This window comes from Sebastes fasciatus, chromosome 18 (genome assembly GCF_043250625.1).
Source record: "Sebastes fasciatus isolate fSebFas1 chromosome 18, fSebFas1.pri, whole genome shotgun sequence".
NCBI classification, from domain to species: domain Eukaryota; kingdom Metazoa; phylum Chordata; class Actinopteri; order Perciformes; family Sebastidae; genus Sebastes; species Sebastes fasciatus.
The window spans coordinates 2,653,610-2,679,870 of NC_133812.1; the positions used below are offsets into that span (position 1 = coordinate 2,653,610).

Below are 26,261 nucleotides of genomic sequence, written 5' to 3' on the forward strand. Positions count from 1 at the left end.
GTCTTGGGACTTGCCTGCCTTGACTTGGTACTTGCCTGCCTTGTCTTGGTACTTGCCTGCCTTGTCTTGGGACTTGCCTCACTTGACTGTCTTGACTTGGGATTTGCCTCACTTGACTTGGGACTTGCCTACCTTGACTTGGGACTTGCCTCACTTGACTTAGGACTTGACTGCCTTGACTTTGGACTTGCCTGCCTTGTCTTGGGACTTGCCTGCCTTGACTTGGTACTTGTCTCATTTGACTTGGTACTTACCTGCCTTGTCTTGGGACTTGCCTCACTTGACTTGGGACTTGCCTGCCTTGACTTGGGAATTGACTCACTTGACTTGGGACTTGACTCACTTGACTTGGGACTTGACTCACTTGACTTGGGACTTGACTGCCTTGACTTGGGACTTGCCTCACTTGACTGCCTTGACTTGGGACTTGCCTGCCTTGACTTGGGAATTGACTCACTTGACTTGGGACTTGACTCACTTGACTTGGGACTTGACTTGGGACTTGACTGCCTTGACTTGGGACTTGACTGCCTTGACTTGGGACTTGCCTGCCTTGACTTGGGACTTGCCTGCCTTGACTTGGGACTTGACTTGGGACTTGACTTGGGACTTGACTCACTTGACTTGGGACTCGTCTTGGGAATTGCCTCACTTGACTTAGGACTTGACAGTCTTGACTAAGGACTTGACTGCCTTGACTTGGGACTTGACTTGGGACTTGAGTGAAGACTTGAGACTTACTTGTGACTTGTAAAACAATTCCCTAATTACTTCAGTTTCAGTAAAATATGAACATTTGGAAACATGTCCATTACATGATCATCAGACTGATTCTCCGACAGTAGGCCAACCTCAACCTTTGCAACTGCAAAACGAGTTTTAGCTGCACGCCGTGTGACCGAGGCTCACGTAAGAAGACCATTGCATGTCCAAAGAAGCAGCCAGATTTAGAAAGGGACCATACGCAGTACGATCCCTCATCATTCTTTAAATGTTATCTGAAAACAGATTATTTTCTGAGCTTCATCTGGCCTGAACTCCCACTTCTAAAACTTATTTGAGTCACTGATCGAAATCCCCAAAACAACAGACGCAATCTCATCCCGGCACACCAGCCAGCTTTCAGTCATTTTCTCCACTCCAGCTGCTCCAATGACCATTAGCTCCCCTCATGCCCCGCGCATATTCCTTCAGATTCTGTAGCCGCCGGCAATAAATGTCCATCTTTTACAGTCTGCTGGCTGATATACACCAATTACAGGAGTTTATGCTCCAGAGAGGATGATCAGATTGTATGAGATGAATCAATAAAAAGTCTATTATCTTGGGCGATTATCTCGCTGCTGTGGTCAGATCAGGAGGAGCGGGGGTGAGCGAGCTTTCTTCGAGACACAAACACACATCATCGCAAATATCCCACATACACACACAGAGGCAGAGATAAGGGCTGTCCCTCAGCCAAACCAAGTGCCGCCTCCCTCACAAACTGAACAGCAGCCACCAGACTTACCACACAATCATAGCATCTTAACGAAGAACGCTGATAGCAGAGCGGGGGCAAATTCAGGCGCCCGCCCACCCACCCACACACACACACCCACACACACACACACACCCACACCCACACCCACACACCCACACCCACACCCACGCACGCCTCTCGGATCTTATCTGACTTCAGGGGAATTACATAGCCCCCGCTGACAAACAAACAAAACAGCCTCCGTCCTGTGAGAAAGCTATTATTTGGTCAAATGGTCTGTATGACGTCTTCAACTTTTTTCAACAAATGGGTATTTTCTACTTTGACTTTGAAGCGTCACCGAGTCATCTAAAAAAGTTGCTCCTCATCCATACTGAGCAGACGTGCGGTTTAGATTCATTCTGACTTGGTAAGTGAGGAATCGATGGAGGTAACTGTGGAGGACTTATTGAGAGTGGCCTCACTTTATTTTCCTCCTGACTTCTAAATTGGTTCATTCTGTGGAGATAAATCAGCATATCTCAGCTTCCCAAAGGATGTTGGGTGTTTAGTTGTGGGAAGTTCAATGGAAAGAGGGGTGGGGGTCAAACAGATGTAAACACATCGTGGTGTAAATGCTCATAATTATATGTTGCGTAGTACACACAGAAAAACTTTTTTTTTTGTACACAGGTTGGGAGGAAGAGGAGTACAGGGAGGAAGGGGATGTAATGCTCTTAATTATAGGCTCTGTTTTTGAGAGACATGAACTTAATAGGGCTGAGGCAATTAGTGGAATAATGGATTAGTTGAAAGACAGAACATTAAATGACAGTTTTTTATAATTAGGTAGTTATTTAAGTCATTAAGGGAAAAAAAATCCAAACATTCTCTGGTTCCACCTTCTCAAATGGGAGGCTTTTCTCTGTTTTTGTCTCACTGCAAATTCAATATCGTTGACAAAACAATAAATAATAGTACTGGCAATTTTATCTTACAATTTAGGGAAAAAAACAAAAACAAAATAAAAACACACTTGGTGTTACACAGAAATATCAAATGTTATGTTTTGTGACACTGTATCGATTCTCAAAAACACTATTGATTTTAAATTAATAGTTTACATGCAAAGATTTAAAGGAGCAGTGTGTAGGATTTAGAGACATCTAGCAGTGTGGTTGCAGATTGCACCTCAGCCGGGATCCCACCTCAGCCGGCGGGCGCCGGCCCTCACTTTCATTGCGCCACGGGGTTTTGCTTGCACCCTCTGACTCGCGCGTGCGTTAGACTCCTTGGTCCGTGTTTCAAGACGGGTCGGGTGGGTTGCCGACATCGCCGCAGACCCCTGGCGCCTTTTATGTGTGCCGAGCCCCGCCTTGGGGGCACGACGCGGTTGGGGCGCACTGAGGAAAGTCCGCCCCGGTGACACTTTGTCCACGGATAGTTTCAGGTGATTATACACTAATAAAAACATAGTTATAAATACTATAGTAATCCATGCATATTCCATTTCTATTCAATAGATCCCCCTCAATCCTACACACTGGACCTTTAACTCGGTCAATACTTTACTTCATTTCCAAAGAGATGTGTCCTCTCAGTGTATGTGTCCTCTCAAAGTAGTGCTATGATGTCGGCTGTTACAGGGACTGTGATAAATGCTGATGCAGATCTCACTGTTCTGATGGCATAAAAAGAGTTCACTTTTCACAGTTTGAAGGAGAAGTACGCACGGGCACGTAGGCCGTACATGTGTTGGTATGCAGATGAATACTGATGTGTATATGTGTTAAATCTGTACATGTGGAAGGGTTTATGTGGTATACAAATATCTGAAAATGGGCGGTGTGTTCTTTAGACTGTGACAGTTTTCCTAAAATAAATTAAAACAATCAAACATATATCACCTAATAAATGAATAATGAATAAATTAATCAAAATGTTAGTTATTTGCAGCTCCACAATTTGGAAAGAGAACATTTTTAAGTTTATGTAAGTAAATCTGGATGATGTCTTTAAGTCAGTTTCACATAGTATTGGCAGAGGGATAAAAATGTCCAGCAGTAGAGGGAAGCTAAATGTCAGGGACATTCTACAAATGGTAGAAAAGCTCCCTCTGGTGGAGACTGCTGTTAAATATTCTCACATATTTTGCAGTTGCAATGTACAACACACTAAATACTGAACGGGGTTAACCTTTAATACAAAAAGAAGACTATAAGAATATGAAAATACTGTAAAAAATTGCCAGTAATGTTGCTCCAGAACTGTATCACAGTAACTGTTTAACTTCAGAGTTCATCTTTACCTGTTGTACTGTGTCTCATCCATTGAAACAAACTGCTACTGCTACTGCAGTACGGTGTTTTATTGGCATGAGACTATGGCTGTGTTCCAAACCGCCTACTACATACTACTGAAGAATGCAGTATGCAGTATACAGTACATACTGCATACTGCATTCCTCTCCTCTTCCCTCTCCTCTCCTCTTCCCTCTCCTCTTCCCTCACCTCTCATCTTCTCTCCTCTCCCCTCTCCTCTTCCCACTCCTCTCCTCTCCTCTTCCCACTCCTCTTCTCTCGCCACTCTGCTGCTCTGTGGCCGGCCGGCTCTCTAGCGAGCTACGCCCGCGGGCGATTGTTGAGCTTTTCAACTCCAAAAAGGCAGATAATCACAGGTTCCTGTTAATTTAGAATGGACATCTGTGTTGTGATATTTAAACAAACTATCCGTCGACAAGGAAATAACAGCCTCTCGTCTACAAGACCGGTCTCTAGAGAGCTCCAGCAGGCGCTAGCTAGCTGTCACGGCATGTTGTGGAGCTTCTAAACTCTGACAACGGTGGAACAAATGTTCGATTCGCCATCTAACTTCGTAAAACTGCCGATATTAAAAATATACACAGTTGATTTCTCGCCTCAAAAACTTTTAGAAGTGAATTTAGTGATGAAATACGAAAAATGTAAAAAAAAAAAAAGCCGTTTTTGGCTGCTGTTGTTGTAACCATAGCCTGTAGCAGTCCAGCGCTTTGCATTGTGGGATACAGTAGGTGAGGTAGACTGGTCCGATGCATACTGGAGAGTTTTTCCAAATCAGTACGACACCCAGGTATTTTTTGGCACACTGTAGATTTTGCTTTTGTTCGCATACTACATGTTACATTTTGGCCAAATCAGTACGTACTAGTAGTATAGTATGAGGTTTCTAATACAGTCCAAGTTACTATGTTGCTGAGTACCTGACGGCCTCTGCCACGTTGTTGGAGGTGTGTCCCGACAAGGCGTCGTGCAGGTTCCTGATGAAGAAGTCTCTGTACTCCTCAGCCAGGGCCATGAAGGTCCCGCCCATCACGATGAACTCCACCTTGTCCACGCTGTGACCCAGCTGCTTCAGCTGCACATCACACACACAGAACACACAAAGCTTTTTACAACTGAACCAATCGAGACACTTTATCGTCTGTAATCGGGAGTACAGTGAAGTGCACCAAAAATAATGTTCTCTAAAATAATAGTTATTATGATTGAGCATAATATCGTGCAAAAACAATTACACTTGAAACAGCGATTTGCACATAAAAAGTGACTTCCAACAGTCAAAACTCGATGATAAAAAGAGGAGAAATGTGGCAAATTGAGATGCAGACGACACAGGTTTTTTACATAAACTGTTGCCTTAATGGGTGGATTTGCTCTGCTGCATTAGACTAATGTGGCCATAAATTTAAATAATGGCATAATTGGGGTCGGGACTTGGCAGGCGGGTAAAAGCCACGACACTCATTACTGTATGCTAAATACATTATCAATGGTTATGATTTATACATGTATGCAAGCAGAGACGATCACTGCACAGGAGCTGCTTTGGAGAAATTGCAGTTTTAGCACCTTGTGACTGTAAAATAGAGCTGGGACGGTTCACCTATCTCCTGATTCAATACTATCACGATACTCGGGTGCCGATTCGATATGTATTGTGATTTTTAAGTATCGCGATTATACAAGTATTGCGATTCAATATTATGACCAGACCATGGGAAAACGTTGAATCATGTATTTCAAGGGACTTTTACTTTGAAAAATATATAAATTGATAGAGTGAAAATGTTTGATTTTCAGCATGTATGTAGTCATATATTATTATAAATTATTTATTAAATTTTTTCCAGCAACCCAAAAATCAAAGAATAAAAGACATTTCCCTCACAGATTAGTGGTATTTTCTTTTTAATTTATAAGGGACATGTAATGTTTTATAATTCTGGTAATATAATCCAATCAATCTTATTTCCATAGATGTATTTTGTATAAACAGTTCCCTTTGTTAACACCTTCTTTTGAAAACCGGACGTAGTCCCACGTGTATATTTCCTCTAACTTCTCCAAGGTGGTCTCTAGCTCTCCCTTCAGCTCCGTTCTCTTTATCCATCCATGGTCAGCTCCATCGGGGCCGTTTGAATGTAAAAGGTGCCAGGGGTCTGCGGCGATGTCTGCAACCCACCCGACCCGTCTTGAAACACGGACCGAGGAGTCTAACGCACGCGCGAGTCAGAGGGTGCAAGCAAAACCCCGTGGCGCAATTTAGTGAGGGCCGGTGCGAGCCGGCTGAGGTGGGATCCCAACCCCATAGGGTCGGGCGCACCATCGGCCCGTCTCGCCCGCACTGCCGGGGAGGTGGAGCGTGAGCGCGTGCGATAGGACCCGAAAGATAGTGACGTTAACGTCACGCTGCCGTAAAGTGGTATCGGTGCCCCTTTATCGGAGCCGTTTTGCGAGTACGAGTACTTGAGCACAGTATCGGACCCGATACTGTAATCGGTGCATCCCTACTAAATTGAAAAGTAATGGAAAAGACTAAAAAAACATACACTGCAGGGTTACACTGACCTGTTCCACCCGATGTCTGGTCTGAAGGAAGGGGTCGTAACGTGCTCGGATTGCTCTCATGGATGTTGGCTATCAGAAAGAGAGAGGGACAAAAATGATTACAAAGTATGGTACAAACAGGAAATCAAGACTCCCTCGATGACAGTGAAAACACAAATAAAAAAGCTGCTAAAATTAACAGAAAGCAATATGGATAAGATTGCAGTAAGCAGGGTGAATTTACAGAGAAATAAGGTCATGTCTTCAGAAACAATCCAGACCGGAATACAAGACTGTCAGCAGAGTACTGTGTGCCTGTAAACCAACAGAATGATGGCTTTATAGAATGTGAAACAACCTTACCTCATAGCCAGTGTAAGACTGTGTGGAGTACTCAAAGTCGGAGTCTGGTCCACCAGGACAGTACCTGCCAGAGGAAAGATTGAGAGACTCTTTAAATATAAGAACTATAAATGACGAACAAAACAAAACAAATGGTTCTAAATGAGTAATAAGAACTGGGAACCCCTCTCGATGGTTTTATCTACATCTGGTGCAGTTTCTGAAGTTCTTTGACCTGACCTTGTTCAAAATGTCACATTAACATAATCATACAAGCAGCGCACAATTTTCAAATAAAAAAAACTAGGGCTGTCAAAGTTAACACAATAATAACGCATTAACGCAACGTGTGATTTTAAGGTTTGTGACAGGTCTTAGTTTTAAAGGAAGAGATGATGAAGGAGGTTAAAAAACGCTCCAAGCTTGCGCTAAATTTTGACAAGGAAAAACTGGCATGTCCATTTTCATAGGGGTCCCTTGACCTCTGACCTCCAGATCAGTGAATGTAAATGGGTTCTACGGGTACCCACGAGTCTCCCCTTTACAGACATGCCCACTTTATGATAATCACATGCAGTTTGGGGCAAGTCATAGTCAAGTCAGCACACTGACACACTGACAGCTGTTGTTGCCTGTTGGGCTGCAGTTTGCCATGTTATGATTTGAGCATATTGTTTTATGCTAAATGCAGTACCTGTGAGGGTTTCTGGACAATATCTGTCATTGTTTTGTGTTGTTAATTGATTTACAATAATAAATATTTACATACATTTGCATAAAGCAGCATATTTGGCCACTCCCATGTTGATAAGAGTATTAAATACTTGACACATTTTGAACAGATTAAAAAATGTGCGATTAAAAGGTACTGTTTGTAACTTCTCACACGTATAAAACGGGTCGGTGTCCCATGTGCTCACGCGTGTGGCTACGCTGTTCCAACACAAACTACACGGAAGCACCAAAGCCACAAAATGATATCTAGTGAAGCACGTCTGTTAAACAGTGTCAGCTCTTCCTGCTCCAGTCCTCCCGACCGCGGTCAGAAGACACAGGGGAGACCGTAGCTTTGGTCTCCAGGACCGGAGTCTCTGCTGTACTCTGCTCCTCTGCCTGCCTTCACTCACACTCCGCGCTCGTTCTCGCTCGCTCCACCTCTCACTGTTTTGAGCGATGCTCGTTCATGTTTATGTAGAGCGAGCACAAGCAACAGGACGCTGACTTTCGTTGACTTAACGGCCACAGGTGTCGCTGTTAACAAGACATTTCTGATTCTTACATAGAGTCCTTTTAATTTGCGATTAATTTCTATTAATTATTGTGACATCCTGGTCAATCATGCGATTAATCACGATTAAATATTTGAATCTACTGACTGCCCTAAAGAAAAGACACTTGTTACTTACACACAGATGTTGCCTGTGAAGGCGATGTGTGGACACCGATGTGGTTTGCACATCACGGCCACCACCGCAATCTGGATTGAAGACAAAAGTACTGAGTTTTAAATGATTTCCTGAATATGACCTGTATGAAAACAATCTTGATCACAATCACTGTCACTTTCAGCACGCTGTAGTCTTCATGACTTTACAAACATGAGATTAAAGAACCTTCATGTAGTTGAGCAGCTGAGCTCCATCATCACCTGAGCTGAAACATTTTGTAACATCTCATTTGGTTGAATATTTACTAATCAAGAATATGGCATGAACTAAAAATCAACTCATAAACTGATCAGAATACACACATTGCAGGGATGGTGCGTTGTCTATTGTATTTTTTTTTAGTCTGAAGTTACTTTAAAACAACTGGGCCAACGCATTTCTACTGTTTGGTTCCAGTCCTTACACAGCTCAGCCTTAAACTGCTGACCCCAGGTCAGAGTGACAGACGGGGAAATGAGGGCTACATACCCCGCTGGCAGTGCGGATGGGTTTGGCCTTTAGTTTGGGCACCAGAGCCCGACGGTAGTGTTGTGGAACGGCGGCGATGATGTCCACCAATCGGGGCTGGGCTTCAAGTCCATATTTAGCTGAAGTCTTAGTCTTCACCCTTTTCACAGCAGAATCATAGAAAGAAATAGCACAGTCTAGAGTACATGGTAGTAGGAGAGCATCTTCTAGTCATTTGTAATCCTGCCATTAATATGAACAGACATACAAGCACAATTCAAAAGGAGCACAAAGTTCCGATCAAAAGACATGACAACAATACCTGATAGCAGACCTATTCAATTACTTATTTTAGAAGGGGCCAGATTTTTTCATTAAATGTAATCTGTACACAACATGAGTTTCATCCATACAGCTCGCATATAACTGTAATAAAGGGCTTCTGTGGTGTGTAGTGTGAACTTCATTAAATTGATTACAGGGTGTGTGTGTGTGTGTGTGTGTGTGTGTGTGTGTGTGTGTGTGTGTGTGTGTGTCTGTGTGTGTACATAGTGGGGAAGAAGACTTACTTGTTCAGATTGATGTCTTTGCCCTCTTCATGGGCTTCAACCAGCTGCTTGATGACATCAGCAATTGTCATCATCATCAGCTCAGCTCGGCTCAGATCACCTAACAGACATGATCAATATAGTCTGAATTACTATTTCTTTAGTATTTCCATGCAGATGACGTTACATGGAGTTGAATCTACCAGCTCCAGGTTCATCTAATGCCAGCTAGATATAGATCATATTATACTGAGCAACAGTAGTTTAGACTCATTGTCAATAACTGGATGAATTCAGGCTTCGCTTCAGTACGGAGCATTTTCAAAATATGTACGACTCGCTTTTGAAATGAAAAGTTGTATACGCAGTAACGTTAGAACTGAGTTAGAACTCGCTGTCATCATGTTGTGAGACTTAGGAAGACTTGTTAGCATTAGCAACCAGCTAAAGCCAGTCTGACCAGTTCATAAAGTCATCTCAGCTGTTTTTAACAGCTCGTCACAAACTCACTCTTCTTCTTTGGCTTCCCCATTTCTTCCTTTAGGCAACACAGTTCAGATTCCGACGGGTGGATGCTGGTTTGCAGAGTTACATGTGTTTCTAACCAGAGAGGGCTGACAGCGATGTAAACAACTCCACGTTGCGTCAGAACACGGCTTCTGTCGTAAGGCGATCCAAAGTGTCGTAAAATAGTGTAAACGCGCCTTTTCCTCCGAATTACGCCGGGGCCACACAGCGCGCATCATGCTCGCGTGACGGCAGCGTCACGTCGTGGCCGCGTCATGCCCACCTAGGGTGTTCACACTAGACGCGAGTTACCCACGTCTCGGGAGCGTCCCGGAGCTACCTGTCAGCTGTGTTTTTGCTGTTGCTGACAGCCCTTTCTTTCTACATAGAGTTTGCCTTTTAATGGCCATTTAACTTCATAATAAATGTGATTTATATTTATTTAAGACAAAAAAGGGTAAGAACTGTGTGGTAATTTGTAAATATTATTAAAAACAAGCAAATAAATTCATACATAAATATTAATATATAGCCCATATAAATCCCTCTTTTCTGTCAGTGAAGAGGGATTTATATATATACAATGAGGAGGGATTTCTATGGGCTATATATATATATATATATATATATATATATATATATATATAAATCCCTCTTCATTGACAGTGAAGAGGGATTTCTGTGGGCTATATATTAATACAAAAAAATAAATAAATACATTAGTAGTAAGAGAGAGCCTACAGCAATCCCTCTTCACTTTGACTGGCACAGTTTTAAACAACATTTCCAGGGGGTTTCGGGTTCCTGTTCTACAGCATTCCAGGTTGCGGCTTTTATCGAAAACGACTTAATTTACATCTGGGACGGGACAGCAATTTACATTATAAATGCTGATGTTCTGACATCTCAGGCAACTTGGAGCTTTTCACCACTTTGTTGCTGAACTGCGCCTTGATGGAGAAAAACACCTGAAGTATTTCAGAATGATAAATATAAGTAAAGTGTTTTTTTTTTATTATTATAAAACAAAGCAAAATAAACAGTTTCGTTATTTGTTAACCTTTAGAAAACGAAAATTATTATTAAATATCTTTAAAAAAATTAAATAACACCTCTAAAAGAAAGAACAATAAAGTTACGTGGTGTTTGTTGAGAGAGCGAGAGAGAGAGAGAGAGAGAGAGAGAGCGAGAGAGAGAGCGCATCGGAAAAATACTGCCAACTATCACCTGATGTTCTTATAACCTATTAACCCAGTCTATTATATGTATAGCATATGCAGGGTTTCTGCTATGACTACTACAGTGTTTACATAATTAAAAGCCTGTACTATATTAACTTGATGGAAACCTGCAAGCAGACAACTGCTTTATTTAGAGTATTTCAGAATAAAAGCATTGTGTTAATGAATGAATGATTCTGTGCACTAAAAACGCTAGAGGACTTTTATTTTGAAATCTAGATAGGAAGTGTAAAATATTGATGGTCAGTGACATATTCTACAGATGTCTAGACATGGAAACTGTAGTAATCTTGCTCATATACTGTCAATAGATCACCTTCACTGTCTGTTGCTGCTGGGAGACGCAGCCGAGAGGTAAGCGGCAAGCGTGAAAAATAGGCGAGCCTTCTATTCTATAAAATAGACGCACGTCTGACGGGCGTCTGACGGGCGTCTGACGTGCGTCTCATGCGGGCAGTGTGTCCACTCTAACCTGTTAACATGGACGCCGAAATAAAAAACAACACGCGACGTTGCCGTCACGCGAGCATGATGCGCGCTGTGTGGCCCGGGCTTTACACTGCTGATTATTGACGTTTCTAGAAGGTTCTGAGGTTAAAACAGCGGCACTGTGTTACCACTGTTGGGTCAGTTTAATCAGCATTAAACTGACAATAACCTGATATTTTCAGGTGGAATTCCATTCATTCATTCATGAATTCATTCATTAATTCATTCTCACTGTGCAATATCATTTTCCTCTTGTGCAATTTTGTTAATAGGCTACTCTGTTGTTGTTTTTTTGAATATTTTATTTTCAAATTTTTTAGTTAACCAAATATACCAAACATACTAAACACAAACAAACTCACACAAACATGGCTCCAAATTCCCTCCCTATCCCACCCACATACAAACTGAAAAAGAACCATACTCCAGAGGAGTACGCCAGTTAACTATCAATTAAATTAAAAAGGATAAAGAAAAAAACAAATTAAATACACAAATAAAGAAATGATAAATAACGAGATGCAGTGTTCTGACTTATTCAGATGACCAATGATGTATCAAGTCTGATCTTTTTGTTATATCTAATCCAATATAGGTGTTGGTAAGGAGTCCATATAGGTTAAATAGGGTTGCCAAATCTTCAGAAAGGTGTTGTATTCATTTCTGAGGGTATATGTGAACTTTTCAAGTGGAATGCAGCTGTTCATTTCTAAAAGCCATCTATAGATGATCTATCCTATAGATATGAGGAGATGGGAATCAGACTTCCATGTGATTGCTATACACTTCCTGGCGATGCATAGAGCTATTTCTAAAACCCTTTTCTGAAAGTTTCACAAAGGTGTACTAATGACTGTGAAATACCCTAATAAGCAAATGTGCGAATCCAATGGGAAGGTAAATCTTGTTACTATTGTCATAATATCAGAGTTAATAGTCTGTTTATTGTCAATACTATATATACTGCTCCTATTTTTAGACTTCCTTCTATTTAAATGGTTCATATTTTGTTTCACTTTGTTTAGCTCTTTTTTACTGTGTTTTGTTTTGTGCACTATTCTCTTTACTGCTGTACCCTGCAAATTTCCCCACTGTGGGACTAATAAAGGAATATCTGATCTTATCTCTTATTAACTTGGGATATTTTACCTATTTTTTACATATTTTATTTTGGACAAATCTTGTTGAAGGAAAAGCACAGACTTGTAGTGCGTGTGTGTGTCCACACCGTAGCGCTGATGTCCCTCTCATATCCTGGGCCACTTGGAAGCTCCTCAGTAAATCTCACAGTAAATCCCCTTCAGCCTTCAGCTGGCTTCACTGATCTCTGGAGGAAAGTTTCAGGAAATGCAACAGGTGGAGGATCCGAGGGAATGACCTGTGGACTGTGGTGAGTGTTTGTTACACTCACAGAGAACCAGGGTTTCATAGAGCACTGTACCGGGGTCAGGTACATTGATCAGCGGTCATTAATCAAACATTTGACCCTCCTGTGTCTCTCTCTGTGTATGTGTGTATGTGTGTGTGTGTGCTGGTCTCAGCTCTCGTTAGCGTCCCGGTGCTAACTGCTGCTGCTGCTGTGTGTACTTGAAGGTGCCTGGTGGGAGAGTCGGACAGGGAAACACGTCGCACTCTTTCACACGGTTTGTTCACTTCTTTATACAATACACTCTGTACTTTAGCTTATTATGTCTTCAGGGACGTTTTCACAAGCTGCTCGGAGTGTATTAATTGTGTTATAATAAGTAGGAGTCAGTAGTTTACCGTGTTTATTTAGAGATAGTCGTATATCTCAATCTATGAAGCTGCGTTCAGGTGTATATGTAAGATGTTGTTTTAAGTAACGTGACATGCACAGTAGCAGTGGTTTGACTCGTGTCCATTCATATGTTTACCAGCAGTCAGGTGGCACCATGGATGACAACAACAGCCTCAATGACTCCAACGTAAAGGTCGCAGTTCGTGTGCGACCAATGAACAGGAGAGGTGAGTGTAATGTCAGAGGAACCTTGTGACGCTTTTAGCAGCAGTGAGTTGAACCATACAGACACTTATTAGAATGTTTTTCACGGCTCAAACAAAAGGCATTTTCAACAACTGTGCCCAGCACCAAAGAGGCTCTCTGGGGCTTTATGAAGCAAGTGGGTGAATTAGTAGTTTTCAACACACAATAGAAGCTTCATTCCTGTGTTTTATTACAGTTTGTTTCTCACAGCCAGGCTACTGAAAAGGTCTATTCTGCTCCTCTTTGGAGTTTCTGTGGGAGTAGACATGGAAAAATGATGTAAGGGACAGTGACATCACATCCTGACAGAAAAGGGACTATAATGCATGTACAGTATAGTGTTGTAATGCTGAGAATCTCACATAACAGCTGGGTTGTGTTGCTGAACAGCTGCAACATCCTTGAATTAATTTCATGTAAATTATCAGCAGAGCTGTCAATCACTTAATATATTTAATCGTGATTAATCGCATCGTTACACGCGTAGTTAATCGCACATTTTTTAATCTGTTCAAAATGTACCTTAAAGGGAGATTTATTAAGTATTTAATACTCTTATCAACATGGGAGTGGGCAAATATGCTGCTTTGTGCAAATGTATGTATATATTTATTACTGGAAATCAATTAACAACACAAAACAAAGACAGATATTGTCCAGAAACCCTCACAGGTACTGCGCTTCGCATGAAAAAATATGCTCGAATCATCACATGGCAAACTGCAGCCCAACAGGCAACAACAGCTGTCAGTGTGTCAGTGTGCTGACTTGACTATGAGTTGTCCCCAAACTGCATGTGATTATCATAAAGTGGGCATGTCTGTAAAGGGGAGACTCGTGGGTACACACATATCTGGAGGTCAGAGGTCAAGTGACCTCTTTGAAAATGGCCATGCCAGTTTTTCCTTGCCGATATTTAGCGTAGGTTTGGAGCGTTATTTAACCTCCTTCGTGACGAGCTAGTATGACATGGTTGGTACCAATCCTTAGTTTTCTTGTTTCATATGATACCAGTATCTTCACTCTAGCGTTAAAACTGAGCCCGCTACAACCTAAAAATCGCAAGTTGCATTTAAGAAATGAGTGGCTTTAAAACAAATTTGCGTTAACTTTAACAGCCATAAACATATCACATTTCCAATTGGGGTTTCCGCAAAGGTTTTCAAAACTACAAATATGCCTAATTGAGTGTAACAGTGGTAAATGTCACGGTACATGTGCCCTAATTCATGCTCTGACAGGAACTTCCAGCACTGTCTTGGCATTTGAAACCTCGTACTGTAGGTAGGAATGAGGAAGAGTAGCTGTGACCCTGCTTTTCCTCACTGTCTGCTCAGGGAGTAGTAAAGTCGTTGTAGTGTTTGCACAGGCAAGTCCTGGATGAATCACCATCAATAAAACTATTTCCTGCCTCTCCATGTTGGGCTGTTTGTGCTACGATCACGAGGAACTGGCACACACACACAGGGTTTATACCACCTGTTATTCTGTGATGACTGTTGTGTCAGTGACTACTAAGGAAAGTTATGATGGCCAGTGCGTACAGTGCTCTTTAAACTCTTCAAACAATGGAGAGCCCTTTTGCAGAAGCAGCTTTGTTCACTGTGCATTTCACATCTTTTTTTGTAGGTCTAAAACCTGTCAACAGTGTGCATTGGAAAAGCATGTTTCTTGTTCTCATTAAAAGTTCATCCCTTTTCTCATTGACTTCTGTTTCAATTCAGAAAAAGACCTAAAGACAAAATGTGTGGTGGAGATGGAGGGGAACCAGACGGTTCTGAATCCAGCCATCACCAACGTGAGCAAAGGAGACCCCCGGTAAGCTGCAGACTTTCACACACTAGTTCATCACATTATCATCAGTTTGTTGCAAAACCATTCAGCCTTTGAAAGATAGATCATTTTGCCATTTACTTTTTATTTTTTAATTTTCTGCTTCTACTGTAGCAGATGCTAACCTGTCTTTGGCTATCCACAGTGAGGTCACAATGGGTAGCTACATTAATGTTCAGCTTTGTGAACTCATGAGACATTTTTCGGTGATTATGGCGGAGTTCAAGTTGGGACTCGACTGGGGACTTGTTGGTCTTGACTTGGGACTCGACTGGGGACTTGTTGGTCTTGACTTGGGACTCGACTGGGCAGTTGTTGGTCTTGACTGGGGACTTCACTGTGTGGCTTGTTGGGACATGACTGGGGACTTGTTGGTCTTGGCTTGGGACTTGACTGGGGACTTATTAGTCTTGACTGGAGACTTGTTGGTCTTGACTGGGGGCTTGTTGGTTTTTGGTTGGGACTTGACTGGGGATTTGTTGGTCTTGACTGGGGACTTGACTCAGGATTTGTTGGTCTTGACTTGGCACTTGACTGGGAACTTGTTGGACTTGACTGGGGACTTGTTGGTCTTTAGTTGCAACTTGACTGGGGACTTGTTGGTCTTGACTGGGGGCTTATTGGTCTGTAATTGTAACTTGACTGGGGACTTGTTGGTCTTGACTGGGGGCTTATTGGTCTGTAGTTGTAACTTGACTGGGGACTTGTTGGTCTTTAGTTGCGACTTGACTGGGGACTTGTTACTCTTGACGGGGCTTGTTGGTCTTTAGTTGTGATGTGACTGGGGGCTTGTTGGTCTTTAGTTGGGATGTGACTGGGGGCTTGTTGGTCTTTAGTTGGGACATGACTGTGTGCTTGTTGGTTTTTAGTTGGGACATGACTGGGGACTTGTTGGTCTTGACCGGGGGCTTGTTGGTCTTTAGTTGGGACGTGACTGGGGACTTGTTAAGAGATATTAACGTTTTGTTCTACGGTATAGAATACGTCAGTAAATATCCCACTTGTGAATTTTGAAGCTTTTATATCTTATGAAAGGCGGTTGCTAACAAGTGGCTAAATGAGACTACTAAACGTCATCACACCGACTCGTCCTCCTTTACAGCCTCGTTGTGTATACTCACACTCACGCAACCGTGGTGGAGTTTGTTTATAGACTAACGTTAGCTTTTTACTTCTGGCGATTGCATTCACACTTGCCACAGAGCTTATTTTCTGCAATAATCCCAAAACCCAATGGAAAAATCCCATTGGCTGTTTGTCGAGGGAACCAGGGCGATGCTAACTTCTTGACTGGCCTACAAAAATACGTCATCCCTGGAGCACTCTATTCCCTGAGGATTGCCGGCAGAAGAGTTTATATAGACTAACGCCTAGTTCACATTACACAACTTTAGCCCTGATTTTCCGCTCCTCGACAGTTTTTGGAGCTCCCCGACATCAGCGTAGGCTCGCCGCTCGCACATCGGCGCTCGGGCGTCATGTGTGAACCCCTCGGAAGACACTCGCCAATGCCTCGCAGACGCATTCCGGATATGTAGCATGCTAACAATGTGGACCTGTCGGAGACTCCAGCCACCAGCTACAGCCGATGAGAGTGTAAGACATGGGTTGAGGGGACACCTGGGGGAGGAGGGGGTCGGCTGTATCAACAGGAACTTACTGTATGTGCTGCATTTGCAACACGGAGCAAAGTTGTTGCACCCAGAGGAATAAATAGTAAAAGAGTGTGGAAACAGGCTATTTTGTGAACACATGTGCCAATGACAACATCAGCATTGTGTCGGTATCATGTCATTCAGCATGTATTTCTTGTTTTTGGTGACAAAACGTAGTTTGGATACCACATCTGGGACTCCTCCTGGTGAAAGATCTTGTAGTGTGTGACCTCCTGTCGCCGGTCAGTCATGTAGTGTGAAAACCACAACGACTTAAAGTCCCATATTATAAAAAGTGAGATTTTCATGTCTTTTACATTATAAAGCAGGTTTAAGTGCTTTATAAATACTGTTAAACTATCAAAACGCTCAATATACGGAGAAATACACACAGCCTGTATTCAGAAATTGTGCGTTTGAAACAAGCCGTTAGGATTTCTGTCCATTTGTGATGTGACAAATATACAATATATAGATCATCACACGGTTTTAAACATAAACATTCTAAATGTGTCCCAGTTTATTTCCTGTTGCAGTGTATGTGAATAACATCAGCTGACAGAAAGTAAACATGGACCCAAGCTGTTGCCTAGCAACTCAATTCCGTTGCAATTCCGTTGAAATGTGCTAAAACAGAGTGTTTCAGATAGAGGGTGAATACAGACAGTATGAGGAAAATAAAGGGTTATTGAACATTAAAGCATGTAAACATGTTCTAATAGAAACACAAAATACAATTATGAACCTGAAAATGAGCATGATATGGGACCTTTAAATACTCCCGATTACAAGACCGCACGTCACAGTAGTGTGAACAGTACAGCGATCTGACGACTTTGAAAGTTGTGTAGTGTGAACTTGGCTTAACCGGCCAGTCAAGTTAGCGTCCAGTCGCTCGGAAGAAGCTCAGATCCAACCCCTGACCCCACCCATCCTCCCTCTATTGCTCTTTTCCATTCTTCCTCCTCCCTCTGTATCCTTCCTGCATCATTCCTCTCTTTACAAAGGGCGTGTCTGTTCCAGCTCAGTCCTGCTCAGGTAGCCACGATTTTAAAGGAGTTGGAAGAAAGTAGAGGACAGTGTCGAGATCTAAAAGACTCAGAATTCAATTTACAATGTATGCTTCCAGTCAGGATGGACATCTTTGGTTTAATATTATGATATCAGAACTCCCATCAGCATCAAAATAGCAACAAAATGACAGCAGTTGTGGGTGCAAACGTGCATTGATTGTGTTAAATTGAAAACGTGCCACTGGGTGAGCGTGTTTTGTACGTCTCCGGTGTTTGCTGTTGACAAAGTAGTGCAACTGAGTCAGAGCAGCTGCAGGTAGATGCTCCCTGGAGGTTTTTTTGGCCCCTTCTCAGGTTACCTTCGTTTGGTAAATACGCCTTAAGGCAATCCCCTCCGGTAACAGAGTATGAAATGAATCTCTGTCTTTGTAGCAAGAGATTCTCATGTGCATTTTTTTTGTGTGTGTGTGTCTGTCTCTTCTGCCCTGACATGCTTCAGCAGCGGTATGCTTCCCCTTTGGGGCTCAATGTGAACAGGTTTTACAGGCTCAGTGCAACACGGGCGAGCACTTCCATGATCCCAGAGCAGCACATGGGTCACAAAGTGGGAGAAGTAAACCGATTTTGAGCAGAGTATTTTGAACGGGAAAGCATCAGTTTCTGCATCAAGGCACTCTTGATTACTTTCCCAGTAGATTGTAGATTCTATTATGAGCATAATCAGTGTTACAGAAAAGCTTTGTTTGTCGGGGGGGGAGTCACTCACCAGCCAATTCCACAAGGTTTGTGCTGCTTAGTCAGCTCGCTGCCTGACAGGTTTAACTGAATTGCCGCATGAGCCTCAGGGGTTGTTAATATGTTACGGCACCCTTTGGTAGCTGCAGCTGGGGAATGCAGCAAGGGGCTGTCGGACCCTCGGGGATGCTAGAGATTAACACAGCCATCGGGTCTGCTCTCATAACTTTGGAGCCCACCGATAGTCAGCAGGCCTATAAAAACTATAGTTTCATTTTACTGCACATGGTGTAAACAGACCTTGAATTGTTGCCGGAATATTTATCAACCCCCTGCGGAATAATGTTTAGGAAATGAAACAGAAATTGTGAGCCTTTCTTATCTGAACTTTGCTTTGATAAGAGCCCCCTCTTTGAAGAGGTTTTTTTTATCTGTTTATGGCATCACAAATGTTTGTTTTTATATCCTTGAGAACATCGATATATACAGAGTTTTGTAATATGAACAGAATCCACCCAGAAGGGGTGTATTATCAGGCCACTTAGATCTGGAATAGTCTAGTCGTGTAGGCCTGTATGTTGTCGGTTATATACCCTCCTCCTCCCTCTCCTTGAGTGACTCCTTGGAGCTGCGAGGCTCTGCCAGTTATCTCAGGAATGTCCTTGCCAGCCCAGGAGAGGACAGGACTTAATGTTGCTCTTTCATGGACCAGCCAAGTCTCACATAGGGAGGCCTTGTTTCATTACATCCCCCCCCCCCCCCCCCCCCTCCCCCCCATGTGTGTGGCCATGACTAAATTTGCACCCTTTTTTTTTTTTTTTTAAACCCCCAAATTGATATTATTTCTGCCTGAGTGAAGGCTGTGTGTGTTGAGTTATGTATGGTCCCAGGAGACTGGGTGCCTGTGTTTAAGCATGACGGATGTAGAACAAATATAACAATCTGTATTTCTCACATTTTCACATTTTGGGTGGCTTACTCAAATAGATTCGCACAAAAGATTTTCTTTTGTATGTTATAGGGCTGTGAATCGATTAAAATATTTAATCATGATTAATCGCACTTAAAGGGAGATTTGTCAAGTATTTAATACTCTTATCAACATGGGAGTGGGCAAATATGCTGCTTTATGCAAATGTATGTATATATTTATTATTGGAAGTCAATTAACAACACAAAACAATGACAGATATTGTCCAGAAACCCTCACAGGTACTGCATTTAGCATAAAACAATATGCTCAAATCATAACATGGCAAACTCGAGCCCTGCGTTTCACACATAAACTCGGTGAAATTCCAGTCGAGTTGGACCAAAGCACACTTGGTCATTGTTGGAAAGAGTAACGACGACGGTTTAGGTGAGTTTTATTTAGTTTCTGTCCAGTTTGAATGAAGTGTTTTTACGATGCTCCGCTACGTACAGCTGATCTCAACATAAACACAAATACATGTGGATGATGGCGCAAGCTGAACGGAGAGGAAGGGGTGGGGCTGGAGGTCTGCGCTCTCCGAGTGCCATTGTAGTTCTCTATGGATTCATCATCAGAAGGGACCCTTTCCACATATAGGTAGTCACATGATCCATTGTTAATAGAAACATTGATTATAGCAGCTTTAAACATCACTTCCAAGTATAACAGAATCGTATTTTTACCAACACAATGTGACTAGTGCTGGTTTCATGAATGCTACGTTGCTGATGGACAACACCATGAAGCTGCACTGGAGCACAGGACCTTTTTGATAATTCAATTTGACGTTTGCTGGCAGGAATGTGGTAATGTGTTTGCTGACTGATGCATAGGGTGCTATTGTTGACTGCACCGGGTTGAACCCAAAACGCAGTGACTGTGTGTTTTAAAGTGCTCTTGGCTCGGCCTGTGTCTCGGGGACACTGAAAGGCTCTGAGATTCTTAGTGCTGTGTCACATTCTCCACTTGATTCACAATGAGCCAAAGAGGATTAGTCACCGTGACAGATTTTTTAAGCTTTGCTACGATTAAAACACCTTTGACTTTGTGTCTTTGAAACTCCCCCTTCCTTACTCCGCTGACTTTGACCCGGGGTCGTGTCACACTTTCAGTATTTGCTTGCTCTGCTGTTCCTGCACCACAGCGTTGTTCACTGTACTTTTTTCAACTGCCACAGAACAGTTTGTGAACGTCAAGTATCTGTTAAGACACAGCAGGTCACAGCATTGACATGTTATTAATGAGTTAGTACACACACAGTCAGCATTTAAGGGAAAACGTGATCATGATATCCCTACTTATGGCTGAGCTTCTTTGCCTTTCCAATAAGAAATGTCACGTAATGCATCTGGCTTAGGCTGCATTCACTCCAGATCCGGAGGTGCGGCTCCCATTCATTTTGTATGGGGGCAGTGTGTTTGGGCTGTGGCTGAGCTGGCCGCAGGGGGTTGCTGGGAAAAAACGGAACCGGCGATCCAGAGCTGTGCCGCACAGCCGTGAGGGAACAAAAGACGTTAATCGTCGCAGTTAGTGGGCCATTAAAGGGACTCTGCCACACGGCGAATTGCCGCAACGCCCGATCTGGTGTGAATGCAGCCTTAGGGGCCCCTTTGACCCCTTCGGCCTCTGGACCTGTGTCTGATCCATGCAGTCAAGAGCTGATTTGTCTTTGCATTTGCTAGCGTGGTGTCTAACTTTTTTTTTAAATTATTATTATTATATATATATATATATATATATATATATGTACTATATTTATTTTTTTATTTATCTAATGAAAAGTATGGATGCACAGATTTATCGGACGAAAATTGGTGTCGGCTGATATTCACCTTGTTGACTGTCATCGGTAAATAAGATGACATTCGCCGATGGCAGCGGTCGATGATTTTATCGGCTGTGTCGCATCAATTTTGCGTCGGCTAAATGTTGTTAGTTATTAAAAATTTCAAAAAGAATCTTTTTCATGTGAAAAAAATTTGTAAATGTGTATGATTGAATTTGTGCTCATTCAAAGACAGAGTAATGAAATGCTGAATGACCTTAAAACCGCTCAGTTATTTTCTTTTATAATGAAGAGGTCTTTGTTTCCCTGGCACAAAAGGGGAATAAATAACAGCAAAAGCAAAACAAACAAAAACATCGGCCAAATTGTTATTTTAATCATCGGTATCTGTATAGGCCCGGCATTTAACAGTCGGTGTATCCCTAATGAAGAGCGACGCCTACTCACAGCCGTCGTGACATGCGGCCTATGCAGAGTGGTTAACAGTTCAACCAGTTTTTCTCCTCTCAGTTTGCCTCATTTAATTAATTATAAGAGGATATCTAGACTAGAGGCAGGGAACTATTAAGTATTTCACAAGAAAAAGAAGCACAAAATTGATATGAATCTGAAAAGTAGACATAATAATATATTTGTATTATAGCCATGTTTATACCAGCTACCCGATCCAGCTATTTGTGTCAGTAGCGGCCCGATACCCGATCCGGTATCGATATCGGTGCATCCCTACTTTGGGCTTTGTAACTTTGCAGACCTTTTACATGCACAAAAAAACTATATAACACACTAAAGGAAAGGGGAAAAAGCACAAAAGAATAATAGGTTCTCTTTAATATTATAAAGGCCTCAGGGCTCTGGCTTTCTCTGCACATTATCCTTTGCTTTGCTTTGAAAAGTGCTTCTTACCAGGACCAAAATATGAGATGAATGTTGCTAGTGTTGCAATGTGATAAATATTTTCACATGTTCTTGCCATGGCAATATGTTTCCTCTGGTGTGTAAATCGACATGCCTGTGATAGACTGGCAGCGAAATTTAAAGGGGACATATCATGCTCATTTTCAGGTTCATGCTAGTATTTTGTGTTTCTACTAGAACATGTTTACATGCTGTAATGTTAAAAAAACACATTATTTTTCTCATGTCTGTCTGAATGTACCTGTATTCATGCTCTGTCTGAAACGCTCCGTTTTAGCGCATTTTAACGGAATGGCAATGGAATTACGTTGCTAGGAAACAGTTCGGGTCCATGTTTACATCCCGTAAGCTGATGTCATTCACATGCACTGCAACAGGAAATAAACTGGGACACATTTAGTATGTATGTGAAATGGACAAATGGACAGAAATCCTAACGGCTTGTTTCAAACGCACAGTTTCTGAATACAGACTGTGTGTATTTCTCCATGGATTGAGTGTTTTGATACTTTCACAGTATTTATATAGCACTTAAACCTGCTTTATAATATATAAAAGACATGTAAATCTCACTTTTTACAATATGGTTTATTTTTAACACCAATTGTTAACAGATATTTTTTTTTTTCTTCTCTCTGTTGCCCTCAGAAATCAGCCAAAGGTGAGTTATTAAATTAAACTAAATTAGATTATATCATATTCACATGCTCAAATGAAATGAAATGAAATGAAATTGAAATCCACTCTCTTCTATTCTGTGCGCTCTCTTCAGGTGTTTGCTTACGACCACTGCTTCTGGTCAATTGATGAATCTGAAGACGACAAGTTTGCAGGTTGGTACATTTCCATGGTGGCTACTTGGTTCTGTTTTTAGCTTGTGTGTAACTTCACTGCTCGGTGACTCATTTCTTAAACTTATCTCCTGACAACGTTTCCTGATATTCTGCACTATTTATGGAGTCCAAGTAAGGGACTGTTGAGGGGGCGGGATGAAGAGTTAAACATTGTTTACCTCTAGATAAGTTTTGCGGGAAAGGGGGGGGGGGGTCCTAACAATGTGAGGGGTATTAATAATTCAGCAGCCTGTGTCAGATGAATTGATTCCGAACAAAATGCTCACCATGTTTGTCTACTCTGTGCTGTGAGCAGGGTCTGAAATGAACTTTTTTTTACTTCCTGCCACTGTGGCAGACAAGTATTTATTTTTGTCTGCTAATCAGAAATTTTATCTGCCACTTTTGAAATCTCTGTGCTAAATGAAGGAATAACATTTTAGCTCTGATGTCATTCAATGTTCGATATATTTGACATTAAAAAAATATATACAGTACATTACATACATGGTAAATTACAGTGTTCGAATTACACCTTGGTTGAGGGTAGTGTACACAGTACTGTTCTGTACTTTGTTATAGTCATCTATAGTGGTTATTTGCATAAAAACACAATTCAAATGATTATGATTATTCAAATATTTGCTTTGATTAAAAGAAATCTTGGCAAGCTGCTTAGAGCTAGTGTTAGGAAGTTAAACAAGTCATAATTCCCTCCCTAATATCTATTTTATATTGATGTGAAAACATCTCCTTCAAACAACTGGATTTATTAAAGTTTCTCACAAAAAAAATAATTTTACGAGATACATTTTGAACACATCATGATAACCTTGTAATTTACCTTCGTCCAATAGTCATGTTTCTTGCGCAGACTTTGACCGCCTCATAATAATAACTCAATGGCACCTCCGTTAACGTTAGTAGCTCCGCTATTTAGCCAGTCAGGACTGTGCTGCCCACCGGCTGCTAACAGCTAACGTTACTAACTCTCCTCCTGTTGATTTAAACGCAGGTTTGTTGTTCACAGTGTCGCATTATCAGGGAAAAATAGGGTCCCCTCAGGTTTAGTAGCGCCACGCTGTTGAGTGCTTTAAGGGACCCCTTTGAGAATGGCCATGACAGTTTGGAGCGTTATTTAGCCTCCTTCCCAACAAGCTAGTATGACATGGTTGGTACCAATGGATTCCTGTTTTTTTTTAGTTTCATATGATACCAGTATCTTCGCTCTAGCTGTAAAACTGAGCCCGCTACAACCTAAAAACGCAAGTTGCATTAATGCGTTTAAGAAATTAAAACAGGTTAACTTTGACAGCCCTACTTGGAAGTCTAGTTAATGTTGCAGTCTGTACTTTGAGATGTTAAAGTGTGTTTTCTGATGTGTGTGCAGGTCAGGATGTAGTGTTCCAGTGCCTTGGGGAGAGTCTGCTGGACAACGCCTTCATGGGCTACAACGCCTGCATCTTTGCTTATGGACAGACAGGTAACATTTAAACCTGCAAACATCAGACTTATACACGTTTGCTGCTGAGACACATATTTTTCAATCTCATCCTAGAGCAGGGGTCAGCAACCTGCGGCTCCGGAGCCAAATGTGTCTCTTTAGCTCCTCTCCAGTGGCTCCCTGTGGATTTTTTTTTAAAAAATTGTGGAAATGAATAACTGTTGTTTTGTCTACATTTTCATTTTTATTTATCATTGTTGTAGGTCTATGATACGACGGTATGACTGAGTATTAGGGCCAAATTGAGGAAAAAAATAAATTTGAGATTTCGAGAATAAAGTCATAATATTTTAAAGTAGTAATTTTACATGTTAGTTACTTTTTTTCTCGTAAAGTTATGACTTTTTTTCGTAAAGTTATGACTTTATTCCGGAAATCCTTAATTTTATTCCCTTAATGTGACCCTAATACTCCGTAGTACATTTGCTCTTTGGCTCTCACTGCATTAGACTTATATACTATATACTTAGACTATAAACTGTGTTACCTTCATCAAAAAATGTTTTGATAGTAAAGGTTGCTGACCCCTGCCCTAGAGTGTTTATTCATCCTTTTTGAATTTTTATAGAGATGTTGTGGTTCATCTGTTTATTTATATTCATGCGTACAGCTTTTTTTTTTCAGAATCATTAGCAGGGCTCTCCAGATCTGTATTAATTTACTATACGCAGGGCCGGCTCTAGACCTTTTGGTGCCCCTTGGCAAAATTCAGATTGGAAGCCTCAAATAACTGTATTTATTATAATTTAAATAAACAATTGGTCCCTGATAGTTTGGGCTTTAAAGTGTTTAGTCAATTTAGTCAACGGGGGTGAAAAGTCTATTTCTTTCTTTCTTTATTCGTTACCTCAATGCAGAAAATGAGGAAGGGCGCCCACCGGCATTTTGTTTTAAACTTTTTTTTATTTTATTTTATTTACAGGGCGACCAGCGCCCCCCAAAAGGTGGCACCCTAGGCGACTGCCTATATGGCCTACTGTATGTCTTAAGCCGGCCCTGACTACACTCTTAAGAAAAAAATCCGTAGAAAAACAGATGATGTCCTGGCACAAAATATTACCTGGACATTTTCTGTTAAGTTTCTGTTAATCCTAAAACGGAAAATTCTGTATATTTACAGTATATCCTCCGTACCTAGCCAAATAACAGGCCCAACCTTTACATGCTGGAGGGAAAACAGAAGCTAACGCTAGCGTTTGTACGTTAGCTATCAGTCTCTGTGGACCACCTGAGACTAAAACTGGGGTTAACTCTACCTGACGTCCACTGAAGTCTAAAATATAAACATTACTAAAACGTAAACTACAATATCAAACTTGTGTTAGTCTCAAAATGAGTCAGCAAAATATTCCTGGCGTATCTGGTAACGTTAACGGTCAACAGCTGAACTAAACAACAAAACAGCTTTCCAACTAAAACGATACCGAGCTAACGTTAAGTCCTGAACATAAAGCATTTTGGTTAGTCATTAATTGTTGATTTTTTACCACAGAGGTGTGAGAAATCTAAACTTTGCCGTGTGTGATGGTCTCTGCCTCTTCCAACTTTCGCGCTAGCGGAGGTTGTTGTTCCCACAATGCAATGCGTATTTAAAAATACGGAAAAAACTCCTGTGAAAAATCGGTACAGAAAATTCCTTCATATTATCACGGTACAT

The 26,261-nt window shown here is 41.6% G+C and overlaps 2 protein-coding genes and 1 long non-coding RNA gene across 9 annotated transcripts in view; 1 reads left to right on the forward strand and 2 right to left on the reverse strand.

Moving 5' to 3' along the window:
• elp3 (elongator acetyltransferase complex subunit 3) overlaps positions 1-9,788 on the reverse strand; it is a 29,288-nt gene extending 19,500 nt beyond the window's left edge. The window contains exons 1-7 of the mRNA XM_074615834.1: positions 9,623-9,788; positions 9,134-9,233; positions 8,586-8,724; positions 8,076-8,146; positions 6,691-6,754; positions 6,349-6,417; positions 4,701-4,855 (exon numbers count right to left, since the gene is read on the reverse strand). Coding sequence (XP_074471935.1) covers positions 4,701-4,855; positions 6,349-6,417; positions 6,691-6,754; positions 8,076-8,146; positions 8,586-8,724; positions 9,134-9,233; positions 9,623-9,644 — 620 coding nt within the window. The 5' untranslated portion in view covers positions 9,645-9,788. The remainder of the gene's footprint in view (positions 1-4,700; positions 4,856-6,348; positions 6,418-6,690; positions 6,755-8,075; positions 8,147-8,585; positions 8,725-9,133; positions 9,234-9,622) is intronic.
• LOC141756264 (uncharacterized) overlaps positions 1-26,261 on the reverse strand; it is a 214,979-nt gene that overhangs the window by 178,372 nt on the left and 10,346 nt on the right. The window lies entirely within an intron of this gene.
• Positions 12,602-26,261, forward strand: part of LOC141756234 (kinesin-like protein KIF13B) — a 62,190-nt gene continuing 48,530 nt past the window's right edge. For 6 of the 7 annotated variants that reach the window (XM_074615806.1, XM_074615810.1, XM_074615808.1 and 3 more), the window contains exons 1-7: positions 12,602-12,739; positions 12,891-12,992; positions 13,248-13,335; positions 15,079-15,172; positions 22,916-22,928; positions 23,040-23,100; positions 24,491-24,583. In XM_074615806.1, coding sequence (XP_074471907.1) covers positions 13,263-13,335; positions 15,079-15,172; positions 22,916-22,928; positions 23,040-23,100; positions 24,491-24,583 — 334 coding nt within the window. In that variant the 5' untranslated portion in view covers positions 12,602-12,739; positions 12,891-12,992; positions 13,248-13,262. The remainder of the gene's footprint in view (positions 12,740-12,890; positions 12,993-13,247; positions 13,336-15,078; positions 15,173-22,915; positions 22,929-23,039; positions 23,101-24,490; positions 24,584-26,261) is intronic. The other variant, XM_074615807.1, reaches the window with a different exon arrangement.